The sequence below is a fragment of the Pipistrellus kuhlii genome, unplaced genomic scaffold (genome assembly GCF_014108245.1).
Source record: "Pipistrellus kuhlii isolate mPipKuh1 unplaced genomic scaffold, mPipKuh1.p scaffold_m20_p_7, whole genome shotgun sequence".
NCBI lineage: Eukaryota > Metazoa > Chordata > Mammalia > Chiroptera > Vespertilionidae > Pipistrellus > Pipistrellus kuhlii.
Genome location: NW_023425573.1, coordinates 2,274,491 through 2,293,632, shown reverse-complemented (window position 1 = coordinate 2,293,632; position 19,142 = coordinate 2,274,491). Strand labels below are relative to the sequence as shown.

Here is a 19,142-nt window from a genome sequence, read left to right as displayed (position 1 = left end):
TTAATCTAAGGACCAGTGGGGGGTACCAGCTCTACAACTTGGGACACATAACATAACCTTTGCGAATTTTCATTTTTTTTCATCTGGAAAGCATGGCTGATAGTGCCTTCGTGAAAGGAACAAATGAGCTAATATATGCAGAAGCACTCCGTATGTGACAGAGTTTATTAGTATATGTACGTGTGAGGCATTCTGATCATTCTCCCATATAGAATGCAAAGTCTAGTTACTTTTAGTTTTAAAAGAAATAAGCAGGTACCTGGGATTTACAAGGGGAACAAAGGAAGCAGGAAAATAGAGGAGCGTTTTCATTTAATTGAGCCCACAGGTCTTTACTCTTACCGCAAGCCATTGCATCTCTCTCGTGGGTCAGGCTGCAAAGACCTTCCTGGCCTTCACAATAAGCAGCTCACCTTGACAACCCACTGACCCGGCCCTTGCCTGTCTGCTGTATCACAGCTGCACAAAGCATTACATAACTCTTTGAGTCTATATCTCTTAAAGCTATACATCCATACAGAGAAAGAAAAAACCATTCAGAGCATCTGTATTATATACAAATTGCGATAACTAGGCTGAATAATGTGTACAATTCCTTTAATATTCAGCCTCAAGCTTTTGTATATGAGAATGAGCTTGAAAACAACTTAGTCCTCCAACCTTTTTTTTTTTAATTTTAATTTTTTATTTTTTACTATGGCCAGAGTGGAGGAGCCATTCAGCATTACCCGACTGGAAGATTTCTTGAAATTCATATTCAATTGTCTAACAGCATGATACTTCCATGTGTGTGTTTTTGCTGTTGTTCATTCAGCAAAACCATTTTAAAAGATTCCTAGCAAATGGACTAAGGGTACATGACATAGGTTTAGGCAGCACATTATTTATCTAGAGTTGATCAATGATGTGTTCCATCAAAACTTTCTATGCACTTAACCGTGCATTCACATATTCTTAATTAAATATGAGAATTGGAAGGGATTTTAAGATTGTCTTATTCAACCCCCCCATCAGACTAGAGAAAGGCAAGATGGGCAGAGAATGGGTAATATGAGTCAGCAGCTGTATGTGCACTGAAGACTGGAGCCCAATACTCTGAATTCTGGAATCAAAGTCCTTGGAAAGCTAAGAGTTATATGATAAAAAAAACAAAACAAAAACAGATCATTTGGTAAAATCGATCCCTTCCTGTTGGTAACCACCAACAACTATGTTAGAGCTGTGCCAGAAACAAGTATTTGACAAAAGTTTGGTGAATATTTCCCCTTTCGCTTCAGATGTGTGAAGGAATGGACATAAACAAGTTCTCAGAAAAGTGGTGGATTATTAACAAGGGCTGAAAGTGCACCAACTTACTTGTCTTTCATGTAGCAGGGGTAAGGAATTGCTTGGACTTGGACTGCTATTTCCTGGGAGTTCCTTCCAGTCTGCAATTCGATGATTGCTCTTTCAATATTATCCTGTAAGTAGACAAAAGCACGGCCATAGATCTGGTTGTGTGATGGAGAATTATGGGGCCCTGGGGCCCAAATCTTGGCCCTTATGTTTCTTGTGGTCTGTGAGGTCTTGAGGCTCATGCGGATGGTATATTTTACAACAGGAGGAAGAGAGACATCGTCAGAGCCATAGCCTCGGTATTGGCTTGTGTTCGAAGGAAGCTTAAATATAACACCTAAAAATAAAATGGCAACAACAGCAGAAAGGTTAGTTTATGGTTGGCATCATTCATTTTTTGGAAGGTACACATAGGGGATTTCCAAACAGGCAATTTAGTAGTAATGTGACAGTAAGTTCAGGCTCCCAATTAACAGAGAAGATGGCTAATTAAGAGTTACAATCTGAGAGATTCAAAGCAAGACTTTAAAGATATAATCACAAACAAAGTGGCCAGATTAAATATATCACTCCAAGCCAGTTATTGCAATCACACACACACACACACACACACACACACACACACACACTTTACAATGAATAATCTTGACTAATTATAAGGATTGACTCAATTTTACCCTGTAACTATGGAATCCTTTGTCAGTCTTAACTTTAACCATATCAACAAAATTATATATACATTGAAGGTTCCTCTGATGGTATGGATGGTTGACTTCAAGAAAGGTTCTTATTTCTAAGGATATTGGAGTGATTGGAGTGGACCATACCCTCCCCCCTGCTCCCATCACCCTGACTACCTTCCTGAGTTCTGGATGAAAAAGGTGAGGGAAGAATTTAGTCAATTTTAGTACAAAGAGAAACTCAAACTCTAGCTGAATAACACTTACTTCCAAAGAGTTCATTGCTTTTGTAGAGTCTTGCAGCTTCTCTCTCCATTTCATCTACACTTTCTGCTGCCTGAATGCGGTCATATAATACACAGGAGGAAATATTTACTGTCAGGGAAGATAGTGTGTTGAGATGATCAATGAGGTCAATGCTATTCTCTAATTTCAGCCTTAGAATATCTGAAGAAGCAAAGAAGAACAGACAGAAAGCATGTTATGATGTTGTATCATAAAGTTGTTTCTTCCAGTAATACTATGAGACAAAAGAACGATTTGGTAAGTATATACTAAACTAGATAATAAATGATAGAAAGTTGAACATTTTACTTTAAAAATATTCAAAACCCTACATTGAGGAAAATGTGTTCAGTTGTATAAATATTCATGAAGGACAATGTTCAATTATAAATGCAGTAAAACCAAGCTCAAAGAACAATACAAACTAAGTTAAAAGTATATTCTGCTATAATTTAAATAACCAAGGCCTAAATGTAATTTTTAAAAATCTATCCACATGTAGTCAGAAAGAAAACTATAAACTGGAGACGAAAGTTTCAAATAAATAGCACTGCCTTGAGAATGGGAATGCGATCATTTAAACAAAGAAAAGCCTACCCAGAGTGTGTATCGAACAAATAAGTCATATTATTTAACATGTGGTTCTACAGAAACACTTCTTAGGAGACTGTGAGAATCTAAGGCACACACAACTTTCTAATATTGTTTGATTTAAAACCTATGTGGGTTATCTTTATTGATATCTGTATTAATAGAGCTCTGGATAAAATGATCAAGATTTTATTTCAGGTAATTACTCTAGAAAAAAGAGAATTTAATTACTCTTTAATTTCATGATTGCTTATGAGGAAATCAACTGAGACAAAGGGCAAATATGAAATTACAAGTCAATAAATCACTTGGCCAATTAAATTTTCACTGACTTTATCATGAACACTGAGGAGGCTGTGAATATCATAAGTTTCTCCTCATAGAACCAAACATATCTCTCCCATGGTCCAGTATAAGACTAAAGTTCTCACAGAAAGCAACTTCTTAAATGAATTTCTCATTGGAATTCAAACGGAAATATTTTGCTTGATACCTATGTTGGTGGGGGAGGGGTAAAATTGTGGTTGAACAGTGGCCTCCAGTGGTCATTGGAAATCAACACAACACCAACGATTCTTTAAGAATGCTGGTAGAGTCAAAGAAGAGCTATGAGGGTTAGTGACCCCCAAATTCAAACTATACAGTGCCTTAGACACTAAACTACATACACAACATATACAACTATAGATATCAATTGCTATATTCATTTTAGCCATTTTTAATTCTAAAAATTATATCTTTATCTAGAGGTAGGAATAATCAAATTTATGTGAGAACTTTATAGTACATTCATGATATTTTGGTTCCTTACCCAAATGATACTTTTTAGAGAATAAATCTACTTGTATCTTTCTTTAATCAAATTAGGCAGGATATAATAAAGTGAATACAATTATATACAAAGTGCAATACAAATGTAGGCATAATTCCTCCCCAGTGATTTGTAACCTAAGACACTATGTCCCTGGAGCTCCGAGGAGCAAGATGGGGTATTTTCCCTTCTGCTGCCAAATTCTGATACTCTCAATCCCTTCCTCATACCCATAGTTGCATAGCAACAGCGAATCAGACTGAATTAGACGGCTTGCATCCTTCAGGTTGAAGGTGGGGATGTGGCAGAGAGAGTGCATGAGTTCAGATGGTTTCCTTTAATCTCCTTCAGCTGTTCCTTTTAAGTGATCATGAGAGGAAGATCCAACCTGACTACTGATTTAGGTTTATTTTCTTTTGAGTCTCTGCAGTGCCTTTGCTTTGCTTTTGACAACTCTATAACTTCTCCCAGTTACATTCTGGTTTAGTCAAAGTGATACTGAGGCTAGTGGAGATAAAATGTTAAAGATAGCCAGAAAGAAATAATTTCATCTTCCTTTGTCTTTAAGGACTTGCTTTTCATTAAGCTACAAAAGAAATTTAAAAAAGTGTCTTCTTACGTTTAACAATCCACCAACCTATCTGTGATTTTAGAAAAAGCTGCATTTACATGGAATATTTAGCCTTATAATTAGTGAAACTAACCACAGGTATAATTACTACTTATAATGGTGCAACTATTGGGGAAGAAGATAAATATATATATATATATCCAGGATCTTACTTTTCCTAGAAAAATTTCCTAGAAATGAAATACAAAAAAAGAGAGAAAGGAATGTCTCATAGGGGCAATGGTTTTCACATTTCTGACATGACGAGAGAGTAAACGTTTTGTGAATATGGACTCACCGAGTTCATCTATCTGTTTCAATAGTTCAACGGCATCAAGTCCCACGGAGAACTTTATAAAAACTTGCACAAAGGGATTCCTTAGTGTATTCTAAAAAATAATGACAGGGAATCAGTTTTAGTATAAGAGGAAAACGTTATTAATTACCATCTCTCTAATAACACCCACGTGAAATGAAGCAATCACCATGTGCACTATCAATGCACCATGGTGCAAAGGCTCACATGGACATTCTTGAAAAAGGAAGAGAAGGTATGTGGCTGGTAATGACCTGAATGGCAGGCTTTTGCTTGTCTGTAGACACAAATTGGTTAGCATGCTAACATGGCCAGATACGACCATAATCATCAACATTAGGAAATTTTGTTTAATTTAGCAATCCTTTTTCCATAGCTAACTAATTTGCATTTGTTTTTTAACATGTTATATACAAAATTTTGATGGTTCATATTAAGCTGAAACAAACAAAAACAGTTAAAAAATTGGAATGTCTACATGGAATTTGACATCACAACTCATTTGTATATTATTTCTACTTTCTAGCTGTGAAGCTTTCAGCAGGCACTCAGTCCTTCCCACCTTCTAGTTCCTTTTCTGTAAAGTAGGGATGAATGACTCATCAGAAAAGTCTAATTTAAATTATCATAATTTTTTATACTCTAACAACTGAACATGAAAAAAATAAACTGATAATAAAACTTTACATTACATCCATGGAAAGACTAAACATTTTAAAATAAAACAAATGCTTTAGCCCAGTTCATATTGCTCAGTGGTTGAGCATTGAATCATGAACCAAGAGGTCACTGGTTCGATTCCCAGTCAGGGCACACGCCTGGGTTGCAAGCTCAATCCCCAATAGGGGAGGTGCATGAGGCAGCCTGATTGATGTGTTTCTACCTCTCTATCCCCGTCCCTTACTCTCTCTCTACAATAAATTTAAACATATTTAAAAAAAAAAACATAAATGCTTAATAATATAAAGACTTTTATAAGTATCTTCCAAATTAGGAGATATAACTTCTATCACTATAGAAGTACTACTAGGTAATACTTTCTGGGATCTTACTATGTGCTGGACGGTCTCTAATAGAGTTTACCTTGATTTTCTCAGTTTTCAATAACACCCTATGGCAAGTACTATTATTATCCCCAGTTAATAAAGGATAAATATAGGGTTAACAAAAGTGTATGAATTCTCCTAAGGACACACAATAAAGGCTCAAAGGGAAAGGTGAAGGAAGAGATTTCAACTTGATTAAAGAAATGTTTATTTATGTTATATATAAATTCCTGGCCTAGTTTTTTGTGAGTTTGGCTTAAGTTGATTGTCCCTTGAGAGCACAGTTCAGCACCACTTATTTTGTGCTTCTTAACAATAGTTTTTGTTCTGTTATCATAGAACTAAATGATTAAGAATAAAATATATTAATAAAGCATACACTTATAATAGAATTAATTCATTAAATTCATAGCTGACTAGGGATCTAAGAGTAGTTGGTAGCATGCAGACTGATGGCTATCACACAGCTATGTACCATGACAACCCTAGTCCTTTAAAATCTATTTACCAGAAATTAGCTTGTATGTCATAGGAAATCTGAACCAGAGCATTATTAATAAGCACAGCACTGTGTTAGTTGCAGCTCAGAGATGATCCATAGAACCACTTTCCATTCCCCCATCACTCCTTTTATAAGCATCTCTCTCTATGTTATACTAGAGGCCTGGTGCATGAATTTGTGCATGGGTGGGGTCCCTCAGCCTGGCTGGAAATTGAGACCAATCGGGGCTAGCTGAGGGCAGGGACTGTAGGAGGTTGACCAGCCAGCCCCTGCATTGAGCATCTGCCCCTGGTGGTCAGTGCACATTATAGAGACTGGGAGACCGGTTGTTTGGTCAACTGGTTGCAATGGGTAATTAGGCTTTCATATATATAGATAATACTATGTTTAAATGCTTCCACATATGTGATCCTTAGAAGTCTGAGAGGTGGTTATCAATATGCCCACTTTAGAGGGTCATAAACTTTAGATCAAGTATTTTAAGACACTGTCCTACAGGTTCACAAAGGCAAAGCCAGGTTTTGCACTAACTAAAAGTGTGAAACTTCAAGTTCTGTGCACATTTGCAGAAATAGGTTTTTTCTCAGTAATCAAGAACAGTAATTTATTTTGGTCAAGAACAGATGAGCAGACTAAAGATGTTTTCATTATAAGATGACCCTTTATAGATGGTCATAGAATTTCTTGTTAGCGAGTAGCTACACTTCAGAACTGTTATGCATAGTTCATGTTCTTTGTTAATTTGTCACTTTGGCTAATAGATCTTTCTTTAATGAAACATTATGTGTGTGGGGGGGTTTTATCTGTTCATGAGAAAAATTTTAGAAAAAAAGAACAATCTTCCATGTATGCCAATAAAGTACAAAGTAGCTCTTGTTATCTGAGATTGATTTAAAAAAGGCCACTTATAATTAACTAGAAGCCCAGTGCACAAAATTCATGCAAGAGTAGGCCTTCCTTCTCTCAGCTGCTGGCACTGGCTTTCCTCTGGCACCCAGGATCTTAGCTTCCCTCACAGAAGGAGGCCCCACCCACATGCCACAGGCTGCCAGCTGGTGGCCTGGCCCTCCCTCTGTGGGGCGATCATGGGGCGATGGCCAGGCCCCTGACCAATCGCATTATACTTGCCTTGGCTGGCCTGGCACCAGTGGGTGTTATAGCATGGTCCTGGATGGTCGTCCGGATGGCTGTTCTGCTATTTGGCCATTCGGTCAATTTGCATATTACACTTTTATTATATAGATATAGAATGTGCTTATAATTAGAACTAAATTTAATAGCAATTATGGGGAAGATGTCTGATGAAAATATTATTGTATATTAATTAAATATATTAAATATCTGTTCTAGAAATTTATTGTATCATCTATAATAAAAAAAGCAAAATATGCTGATTAGACCAGATGGCCAAACAATGGAACGACCATCTGGACAACCTTCCGGATGACCTTCCGGATGAAACCGGGGCTGTGAGGGCCGAGCCCCTTGCACAATTTTGTGATCTGGCCTCTAGTTTAGAATAAAAATCAGGTTGTAACTATAACTACAGTAATGCACTAATTGTTAGTAAAAACAAAAACTTAGTAAAGCATGTGTAGGCTGTAACTTTTCTGACAAAGTTGTATGATTCAAATACTTTATCCTACATTTAACTTCTTGAGCATGATTATTGAAAAAGAGCATTTAAAAAAACATGTTAGGGCTCCATCAGTTCTCAAGGGCTTCTCTGAGTTCTTCAACAGAGGAGCCATTTCTCTCTTGACGCTTTTGCCTCATCATAATTCCTGCCAATTTTCTCTTCTTCAGTTGATAACTGATCTAACTCTGATGCTTGAACTCTAATTATCAATAGCTCTGTGTGTGATTGAAACATTGCCCCATATTATTTGCATCATCTTGATAATAACATGCATCTCTCATAAGAATAGCAAATTATACTTTTCAACCAGGCGTCGCTGTACTTGAATTGCATTGTCAAACCTTTAACCTAGAGTGCCATGTGTTTTAACCAAAGAACTCCCCAAATTTAACATTCTTCTCCATGGATTAGTATTTTAGGAAACCTACTTCTGTTAAAATAGCAAAGCACACTTTAAAGTAGAAAAATAAATAAATAGGCATATTTTAACTAGAGTTTATAGCATTTAATTTTGGGGAAACAGATTTACACCACTAGCTATGATCGCTATAAGATGACTTATCTCTGAATTACAGACAAGGCGCAATCTAAGAGGTGAGGATGATAATGAACATGAGTGACAGATCTGTTATCCTGGCTCAGACCCACTCTCTGAAGGAAAAACAATTTTAATCTGTGGAATATGGATACTAAGTCCTTATCTTACCATTCTCACGATGAAGGTGACTAAAATCTCAAAGAATTATAAGACATACAAAAGTGAGTGACAGGACCCTCTCCTACCTGGAGCATTGGAATGGTCTGGTTTAACAGATGGAAAGAATTCATGAAAAGTGGTGACTGGTTCATCCACTCCTGAGATTTTTCTCTTAATTCTGCCAGCTGCCTCAGAGTTACATTAGACTGAAAGACAAAAAATGAAAACAGATCCAGTTTATTAGTATCTGCCCTAGATTTCATAAAGGTCTCCTAAGGTTTTGTTACATAACTTCAAGGAACATTTTTAAAAGGTAAAAAAATATTGTCAGGATTTTCCACATGGTCAAAGCTTTTTATTTTTTTAATATATATTTTTATTGATTTTACAGAGGAAGGGAGAGGGAGAGATAGAAACAGCAATGATGAGAGAAAATCAAAGATTGGCTGCCTCCTGCATGGCCCCCTCTAGGGATCGAGTCCACAATCCAGGCATGTGCCATGTGACCTGACCAGGAATAGAACCATGACCTCCTAGTTCACAGATGTATGCTCAACCACTGAGCCACACCAGCTGGGCTGGTCAAAGGTTTTTGAATGGCAGCTTTCATAGGGTCAAGATCACTACTAAAAATTCTGGTAAATTTAGGGTTCACTTCATTCCCATAATGGAATTGTAGCCAAATGAAAGCATGTTTTCTGCAATTCTAACAAGTTATTAACTTTACAAATGATACACTTAAGTTTAGTGTTAAAGAAACAGTAAAATTCAAAGATAAAGGAAGAGGATAGAGTCATATATTGCTCGTGGAAACAGATGTCACAGACAGGTGTGTGTTTAAAGCAATCTGACATTAATTACTAAAATAAAATATAATGCCCTTCAATCTTTTAATCTTGAACATTCATCTCACTGAAATAAAAATACCATTGTGCAAAATCATATGCCACATTGTTTACATTAGCAAAAATCAAAAGTAAACTTTTGATTGTATGAAAACCTCTATGGTATGAAAATGTTCAATCTCCAAAAAGAATGAATTAGTCTATACCTATTGATTGGAAGAATTTCCACAAGGTATTATTGTATGAGCAAAGTATTATAATGCTACCTAATTTTAATAATGCAAACAATGACCAAAGAACCCTTTGAATATATATATATAGTTTAATAATTTATAGAGAATAAGAGAAATGTGCATAAATTATAGAAAGGCATATCCTTGAGTGTTAACATTCATTAGTTTTCATGGAAGAAAGAGTGGAATAAGGAAGGACAAAAAGAAAAGAAAGAACAAAAGAGACAGCACTAGGATATTATATAAGCATGTAATAACTTCATTGTTGCAAAAATTAGGTACAAATGTGTAGTCAATACAGCAAGCAAGGTATTAAAATGCAATGCAATAAAAACAAAGAACACTCTAGAAATCAGTGATGCCCTCATGTCCATTTCTATAGACCTAAAATAATGTTATATTCACATAAACTATCTATATATATAAAAGGCTAAGCAACCAGCCAACTGGCCGGTAGGTATAACGCACACTGACCACCAGGGGGCAGATGCTCAATGCTGGAGCTGATGAGTGACAGCAACTTTGCAGAGTGCCCTCTCAAACTCAAGAACCCCGAGGAAATTTGGACTGCCAATTTTGGCCTGATGCTCACAGGCCAGGCTGAGAAACCCCAGGTGCCAGAGAGACCCTGCTTACTCTGCTGATGCCCTTTGAGCCCCGGTGCCACCCCAGGTGTGGCCAGCCAGGGCAGAGGCCTCAGGAGGTGGGCTCCAGGGTATGTCTGGCCCGTCTCACCCAGTCCCACCACACTGGCCATCTTCTAATTAATTTCCTTTCAATGTGCATGAATCCATGCACTGAGCCTCTAGTAGTTTAAGAACCAAATAATGGTAAAACAGAGATTTTTTTAAAAAACTTTTATTCTATCATTTTAAAAGTATAAATTTTGCCTGGCCAGTTTTCTCAGTAATTAGAGCATCGACCAGCAGACAAAAGGTTCATAGATTCAATTCCCAGTCAAGGGCATGTACCTCAGCCTGGCCCCAGTCAGGGGGCACAAGCAGGAAGCAACCCAATTGACGTATCTCTCATGTCTGTGTTTCTTTCTTTTCTCCCTTCTCCCTCCCTTTCACTCTGTCTAAAAATCAATGGGAAAAATATCCTCAGGTGAGCATTAAAATAAAAAAGTATTAAGTTTATAATTCAAATCATTAAAGCCAATTTTAAAAATAAGAGGGAAATACTACTATGGTTAAATGAGATAAGTATAACTACTATTAATAATGTTGTCTTTCTCAATATCTACCTTATATATAAGATGTTAAATTGTACAACCAAATAGGAAGTCAAGAGTCTACAATTTAGGAATTCTTTTGGTTTAAATTGGTTATATATTGGCTCAATATTATTTTTTGCTAGTGCCATTCTTTTCACGTACTTTGAAAGTCAGACAGAAATGTAGAAAAGTAATTCTACTTTGGGAGATAAATTGAAAAATCTGAGGCCTTGCTTTAAGTAGCCTCATTCTCAAGCATCAACATGGCACATTCTCTTCAAAGAACTGCTACACAATCTACATTGTTTGCACATATACAGAGCAGAAGTAGAGAGCTGTTAATAGCTTCAGAAAGCCACATAAGATATAAAGAAATCTGAGTCAGCTAGAGTAAATTTGGAAGTTGCCTACTTTTAAAAATCATTTTAATATGCACGATAGAAACTTTGATTTATAATGGTCAAACCTTTTCCATTATTGCCTTTGTGACTGGAGTATATGGCGCATACAAAATCTTTCCCAGCAACATGGGTTTCAAGAAAGCCCAAATCACAGGTCCAGCGGGCATGTTAATGATGTCTTTATAAAGGGAGAAGCAAAAGGGTGCTGGAAAGAAGAATAAAACATTTTAGTATTTGTATTTCAAATCCATTTTCTGATGGCAAATTAAGACTTTTATCACACCAAAAAATGCATGCTTTAGCACTAACAGCAGATGTGAAGCATTTAATATCAAAGTTAGAAAGCATAGTAACAAATCTTTTTTAGGTGTAAAAGTCTAACCCAATAAACAAGCCCACAAGAAGTGATGGCATTTTGCCAAGAGGAGTTAGCAAGGTTGAAAATCACATTTCAAAACTGCTTCCAACAGATCCACCTCACCAGTACTTAATTACCAGATACATAAGAGCTGTTTAATAAATGTTTGTTGCATGAATAAAAAGAGGAGTAAACGAGTCAATGCAATTGCTATACTTAACATCTATAGTATATTATTTGTTTTGCATCTCAAAGTTTATAGATCAAGTAAATAATTTCGATGTGCCACTAAATGTCCATGCTTCTGCTGCATTCCTGCAACTCCTCCTATATGCTGATGCAAATTTCTAGTTCTAGGACATTAAGAAAAAATATGGACTGAGCAGATTTAAGGTGTGTGTGTTTTATGTTATGTATTGTCAAGGAATATATAAGTATGACTGACAAATGCTTCGTGTTGGGGTTTAGTGACTAGACTTTGCAGCAGAACGCCTGGGCTCAAATCACAACTCTGATATTTCCAAGTTGGGTGACCATGACCAGATTCCTTCATCTTTTTGTGCCTCCCATACTCTTCCTAAGATGGAGACACAAATATCTCATAGATAGTTGTGAAGAATGAGTTAGCTAATATGCATAACATGCTTGACATGTGATAAGTGCTGTACAAACGTTTTCTATTTTTATACTTGGAAGAAGCCAACCATTTATTACAAAAGGGTAAGATATAGCAGACAACGTTGTTAGAAGACATTGCCATGCTGATATGGAAGTTTACTCACTGGTATGTATGGGAATTCCATATTTCTCAGCAATTTCCTCTTTACTTAATTTGTAAGTCAGAAAGTCTTTGGTGTGGTTGCCTTTCTGCCTCTGGGATGAGGGCAGCAAGGCGGTCAGGTACTCGGTGGTGATTCCTTGGGAGCACAGGGCTTGGGAGATGGTACTGAATGACCCCTGAGCTGTGCTCATCCGGTTGCTTCTGGACATTGCCTGTGAGATCAAAATCCATGATGTATGAATATGACATGAGCTACACATGTTACTGAAAACAATAAAGAAGAAAACCTGGCCAAACTTAGAGTAGTCTTCTAGTTTCCATAATTGTTTTAAAAGTGCATCCCAAATGTAAATGCCGAATTTTAAACCTCACCAAATTAGGTGATCAAAATGTTTGCTGGAGTAGAAGAGTTCTCCTGCAGAAGATTTTTTTGTAGTATACTTTATTTATAATAATGCATTATAACTAATTCCAAATAAATGTTAATGTGGCAGAAGGAGTTTTCTGACGAGAACACTATTGGGTGTCTTCTACCTGTGTTAAGGGGACACTTCTAGGCAGGTGCATTTGCTTCAGGGACCTCATTTTGCTGAGCAGCGGACGGGTGCCGGAAGCCAGCTGGTTGAGAATGCCTTTTAGCTTTATGAAGAGTTCTATCATCTTCTCGACTGGCTTTTGATCTTCCCGAGGGAAAATCACCTAACAGAAACAGAATAAAAAGAAATTATGTATGTGGAGAAACCAGAACCTTCACACACTATTGGTGAGAATATTAAATTTGGAAAACATTTTGAAAGTTTATTAAATGGTTAAACATAAATTTACCTGAGAGAAATGAAAACGCATGTCCACACAAAGTTTTGAGCGTTCATAGCATCATTACTCACAATAGCCAACAGGTGGAAACAATCCAAATGAGTGGATAAAATATGTAGCTTTAAATTGAAATACTATTTGGCAATTTAAAGTGAAACACTAACATATGTTACAACATGGATTGAACTAAAAAAATATTACACTAAGTGAAAAGACCCAGACAAAAAGACCACGTACTGTATATTTCAATTTCTATTGAAGGATCTAAAAAACAAGGAAAATGTTTGGCTAAAGGTCAAAATGAGAAGTGACTGCAAATGGATACAGGTTTCTTTTGGAAATGATGGAAATGTTCTATAATTAGATTGTGTTAATAATTGCACAATTTTTTCATATTTACTAAAAAAATTTAATTGTATACTCGAGTGAATTTTATGCTACCTAAATATAATAGTCCTCAATAAAGTTTCCCCAAAAATCATTTAAAAAGTAAGGTAAATATCAATCACATACTTCTTCATATATACTATTGCTCAATATCACGTAATGTGCTCCTGAAAAGCAGAAAATTGTCAAAAGCTCATGTGCTTTATCAGGCTTAATCAGAATCACAAATGCATTTCTGTTGCAGAAAAAAAAACAACAATGAAAATATTTCAAAAATTTAAAGTCATTTTATCCTCTCATTCATTTATTTATTAAACAAACATTAACTGAATGCCTACTACGTTCCCAGCACTGGGCAAGATGATGGGTATACAGTGGTGCACAAATTGGCATCCTCTTTCCAATAAGAGAGCTTTGGTCTAAGAGGAGGAACAGATATCAAATAAGTCAACAACAAAAGGCTGGGGGATATGAGGAGCTAGATTTTAGCTAAGAAATAAAATGGGGTCTTTCTAAGATAGAATCCCAAAGAAGAGAAAGAACAAATGATAAAACAATAAGGAGAAGAAGGTTATAGACTCGGGGATAGGGAGGAGTGGACATATGAGGTCCATTAGGAAGGAAAACTCTTGGCAGGTGCAAGGGAGAAATAAACTCCCATATGGGCACAGTATTTAGTTGGAAAGATATCATGAAGACATAGCTCCTCCATAGCACAGCTACTAACTGCCATCCATTTTTTCTAAAGTAGAATCAAAAGTCTAGACACCCCTAGTTTAAAATAACTTGACTAATGATGAGAAATTTTTTAAAAATAATTTTGTTTTTATTACTTTTGTTTGCAAAATAAGTATGGTCTTCAGCTTGTCAAATGCACATGCTTAATTACTAGATTCAACAAGAAATGTTTGATATCTTCCCTGCAGAGGCATTCTAAAATGAGGATGAACATTTTAGATGAACAAAATTAATGATATCACTTCATACGCTTGTGAGATTATTTATAGTTTATGTAAAAATAACCATTTGTTTAGTTAGAGAGTATTTTCTGAAATTTTCCTGTAGGCCAGGCTCTGTTCATGGCATTTGAGATGTTTCAGTGAGCAAAGAGTACCTACAGAGCTTATATCCTAGTGGGGGTAGATAAGAAATAAATAATACAAATAAATATTAAATAAAAGCTATAGTATTATTCTGGAAGGGCAATAGAAAACGAATAGAGCAAGAAAAGGAGATCTGAGCTGATACTGGTTTTGGTTCAGTGGATAGAGCGTAGGCCTGTGGACTGAAAGGTCCCAGGTTCGATTCCGGTCAAGGGCATGTACCTTGGTTGCGGGCACATCTCCAGTGGGGGGTGTGCAGGAGGCAGCTGTTCAATGTCTCTCTCTCATCAATGTTTCTAACTCTCTCTCTCTACCTTTCTCTCTGTAAAAAATCAATAAAAATATATTTTAAAAAAAGAAAGAAAGGATCTAAGAGTGCTACAGGTAAGGCTTACATAAGGAGATCAGCGTAGGCCTTACAGAGGTCAGTGTGAATAAGACAAACAGCCCTGCAAATCATGTGAAGGGGCCTCGCTCAGCCGTCCACACAGCAGCCTTGGCCTTGGGAGTGGCCAAGTAGGAAACAGAACTTCAGAGATGGAAAGGGGTTGTACAGATTACGGGGCCCTTGTAGGGCTTGGGGGAGGAGGGTTACTTGAATAAAATGGGGAGCCACTGGAAGGTTGAACACAGGTGTGACATAATTTAACTCAGTTTTTAAAGGATCACTCTGGCTGCTTAGGGATGGTGGAGGGAAGGGAGGGAGTAGGGTAAGTGTGACAGCAGGGAGGCCAGAAAGGAGGTCCTTGCAGAATATAGGTGTGGGGTAGTGATCATTCAGAAAAGGATTATTTACATGTAGACTGCTGTGTTTCAACAATATAAGTCAGCTCTGTTCGTTTTGATTTTTTTTTACCAAAAGAGTGGGACATTTTTTCCCAGTGTTTTCAATAACATATAAATATTTTTTACTCTAGATTTGGGTGATCAAAGGGCTTAAGTTTCTTACGTTTATATTTTCTTTCTTTTTTTTTAATTTTATTAAATAAGTACTTACAAAGCATCCACTTATTGCAAGATGGAGTCATTGGTGCCTTTACTAATCCCTAATAGTGACCATTTGTTTTGTTCTAATGAATGACTAACGATAGTGTCTTTCTAAACTGATGAGGAAAACACTAATTAAAAAAAAATACCAAAAACTCTTTATTCTTTTACTTGAAAAAATAACTGTTCTAGTTTTTATTTTTATCTTACCAAATTAATGCTTATTCACTGTAAAAAATTATAGCATTTATATTTTACATGTTAATATAGGATATATTAAACTTAATTCCTGGCCTTGGATACACAAACTAAGAGTTAAAGGGGTAATAATATTCATTTCCTCATCTATAAATGTGCAAATTTGCCATATTTGATCTCTAAAGTCCCATTTCACTGTAACATAAAGCTATAATTTCACAAGCTATATAAGTGAATTTCATTCCTTACAGTATCAAAGAGCATACATGTGTAACCAAATATTTTGATACTAAAGTATGAATATAAAAATATTTCATCAGCAGCAACTCGCCTTGTATGTGAAGTTGTAAATGTCTAGGTAGTGCAGCAGAGTGAGCCCGATGAGGTAGGACTGGCGGGACCTCTCGGAAAGCGGCAGGCTGCAGAATTCCTCCATAGCATCCTCCAGTTTGGGATTGGTCCTGTTAGCACCACAAGAATGCAACCAGAACACACGAGAAATAATCTGCCAGTTGGAGGAAGAAAAAGATTTTAGCCGTGAACCCTTCGAGAGCCATCTGTCCATTCTGAGAGGTTTTTCTTATACTCTTAGTCTTCATTACAAAATATGACAGCCCAGAGAGAGTAGCGTGGTGGTTGAGCATCGACCTATGAGTTAGATGATCACGGTTCGATGTCTGGTTGCAGGCTCAGTTCCCAGTAAGGGGCATGCAGGAGGTAGCTGATCAATGATTCTCTCTCTTCATTGATGTTTCTCTCCCTCCCCTTTCCTCACTGAAATCAATAAAAATATAAAAAGTAAAAAAAAAAAAAAAAAAAAGTAAAAAAAAAAGAAAGAAAAGGGTTGCAGAATAGAGAACATATTTTTTAAAATACGACATTATCCTCAAAAGCAAATACGTATTTAAAGCACTAATTACTATAAATAACACTACAGTAAGCTCTCAGTTCACTGGAAAGCTTAAGGAATAAGCTGTGAAAAGAGACAGAGATGGGTCTGTGATGATTTATTGATTGCACACCTGGGAGAATGATGGCACCAAGAAAAATAATTGATTTGGAGTAAATTTGGGGGAAATACTAAGTTAAGATCCATGCTGCCTTTAAATTTTAACCTTAGTTTATTCAAATTGCATTTTGTTTTTATCATCATTGAAAGTTATAATCCTGTACAATGAACTCTTGTCATCATGGACAGCAATGCTGGTGTGAGAAGTGAGGTGTTAATATGAGAAATGAGGAGTCATCTCTATTGCCACCAAAATGAAATAAAGAGAAAAGTTTATGAAATAAAGGGAAATGTGTCTCTCCTTCCTTTTGAAAGCAATAACACGCATGCTCTCCATTTACATGCTCTAAGGCATTAGAATGAAGCTGCTCTTCAGAAGCCTAAAACACGATTGCTGAAATCAGGTCTTAGGATCAATGAGCAAGAGGCGAGATCAAAGGGAAAAAGTGAATGAAAATTATTTGCTCAAACAAGAGGAAAAGGTGCAGGCAAGCAGTTCTAAGGTTTGTATTGGGTAACCAATTAACATGACACAAGTAAACATAAACACTATCCAGAAGCAGCATTTACAGGCTTTTGGAAAAGACATTATCCAATACTGGAGGATGGCTGAGCTGTGCTCAGAAATGACACACGCTGTCACACGTGAGTTTGGGATGGATGAGGCCGTAAGCTCTGCAGCTCTTTTGGAAAATTTCTATGATGCTTCCAGACAATGGACTTGAAAGGGGATAAAAGAGAAGAGATTTCAAGTGGAAAACCCTCTTACCAGCCTCTGAGTAAATGACATTATTCATTTTCACACCAAAAATAAATGTTTACTACACTCACAAACTTACACAAACTCCCTTTGCCCATATCTATGTTATATACTACATCTTATCTTGGGACTTTTAAGTTCAAATATTTACTTTCATTTTAATTTTTACAAATTAGTCTCTGTTTTTGACCCCTAACTAGGTTACTGAAACTTTACTTTGATATCATCATAATAGAAAATTATAATGCAAAGTTACCTTTGATAACATGTGATTGTGAATATTAAATAACAGAGGGCACCATTATTTAAGAAAACCATCTGGGGGCAAAGAAAAGGAGAGGAACAAGGAGGTAAGAGGAAGGAAAAGAAGACCAGAGGGAAAGGAACAGAAAGTGATAATATTCTGGCTTCAGGAATTTTCTTCATCTTCACTTAAGACAGACCTCCAATTTTATCACTTGTGTGGAAAATTCACCAGATTTACATTCAACTACTCAGTATTTTACTGACAAATGTTCAACAAACATTAAATACTACTGAGACTTTTAGAAACTGGAGGTAAGTACAGATACATCCTTCCCCACCTCAGCTCTGTTATCCGGGATAGGAATGGCCAGCAAATTGTCGATACTTCGATTGGACATTCCTGTCCTTCTCCTTAGTTCTTCTTTCAGCTCTTCAACATTTTTAAACATTCCTATTAACTGACCTGCAAAGGGGCGGAGGGGGAGAAAAAGAAGAAACTCACATGCTGATTGCAATGTAATTTTGTTAGTCATACCAACACAGAGAAACCTTCTTGACTAAAACATATAGTCAACATATATGCCTTGTGTCAGGAACAGATTTCTCCCAGTGTGGGCAAAATTTGCATCTTTAGGATGTATTTCTATCTGATTTAGACTTGTTCTTATTACCATATCATCAACCTACGGCAACAGATTGCTCTATGTTCTGTAGAGTCTACAATTCAAGGTTCATTCAAAGAAGACATAGTTTCCTCACTGTTTCTGATCACATAGTACACTAAATATACACCCCTCTATTTAATTTAAAGCATCCCACAAATTTAGAATACTTTTGAACCTCGAATCATATAATGTTGTCAACTTAGGGCAAGGTTTGTTAAATCCATAACACAAGGCCACACGGCACAGGGCAGTCTCCCTTAACTTTGCCCAGCACCCTGCAGTTTATAAAGAGTTTTCACAATCATTGTCTCACTTTTAAATAGATTGTGTTTCACTTTAAACCTTTTTTAGGACAGCTATTATAATTACTTCATATCTGGGTCATTTAATGCACGGTATTTTTACTTTACTTTGGCAGATGGTGATCTCCATTCTGCAAATACCTTGCGACTTCTTTATGAAGTGTCCCTCATGCAAATACTCGGTCTTTATTTTTGGACTCAGTGCCCTTCCAATTTTGCTGCCTGTTGTCCAAAATTCTGAATGCCTTTCTTTTCGGTATTGAGGTATTATGCAAAGGAGAAGCGTATTGCATGATGCAGCGTGCTCAGAATACTAACAGGAG

At 36.5% G+C, this 19,142-nt stretch overlaps 1 protein-coding gene across 7 annotated transcripts in view; it reads right to left on the bottom strand.

Moving 5' to 3' along the window:
* ABCA12 (ATP binding cassette subfamily A member 12) overlaps positions 1-19,142 on the bottom strand; it is a 172,280-nt gene that overhangs the window by 56,701 nt on the left and 96,437 nt on the right. For all 7 annotated transcript variants that reach the window (XM_036421478.2, XM_036421477.2, XM_036421476.2 and 4 more), the window contains 9 exons: positions 18,191-18,315; positions 16,169-16,342; positions 12,881-13,045; positions 12,348-12,558; positions 11,273-11,412; positions 8,599-8,718; positions 4,611-4,701; positions 2,283-2,462; positions 1,357-1,672 (listed from right to left, as the gene is read on the bottom strand). In XM_036421478.2, the coding sequence (XP_036277371.1) occupies positions 1,357-1,672; positions 2,283-2,462; positions 4,611-4,701; positions 8,599-8,718; positions 11,273-11,412; positions 12,348-12,558; positions 12,881-13,045; positions 16,169-16,342; positions 18,191-18,315 (1,522 nt within the window). The remainder of the gene's footprint in view (positions 1-1,356; positions 1,673-2,282; positions 2,463-4,610; positions 4,702-8,598; positions 8,719-11,272; positions 11,413-12,347; positions 12,559-12,880; positions 13,046-16,168; positions 16,343-18,190; positions 18,316-19,142) is intronic.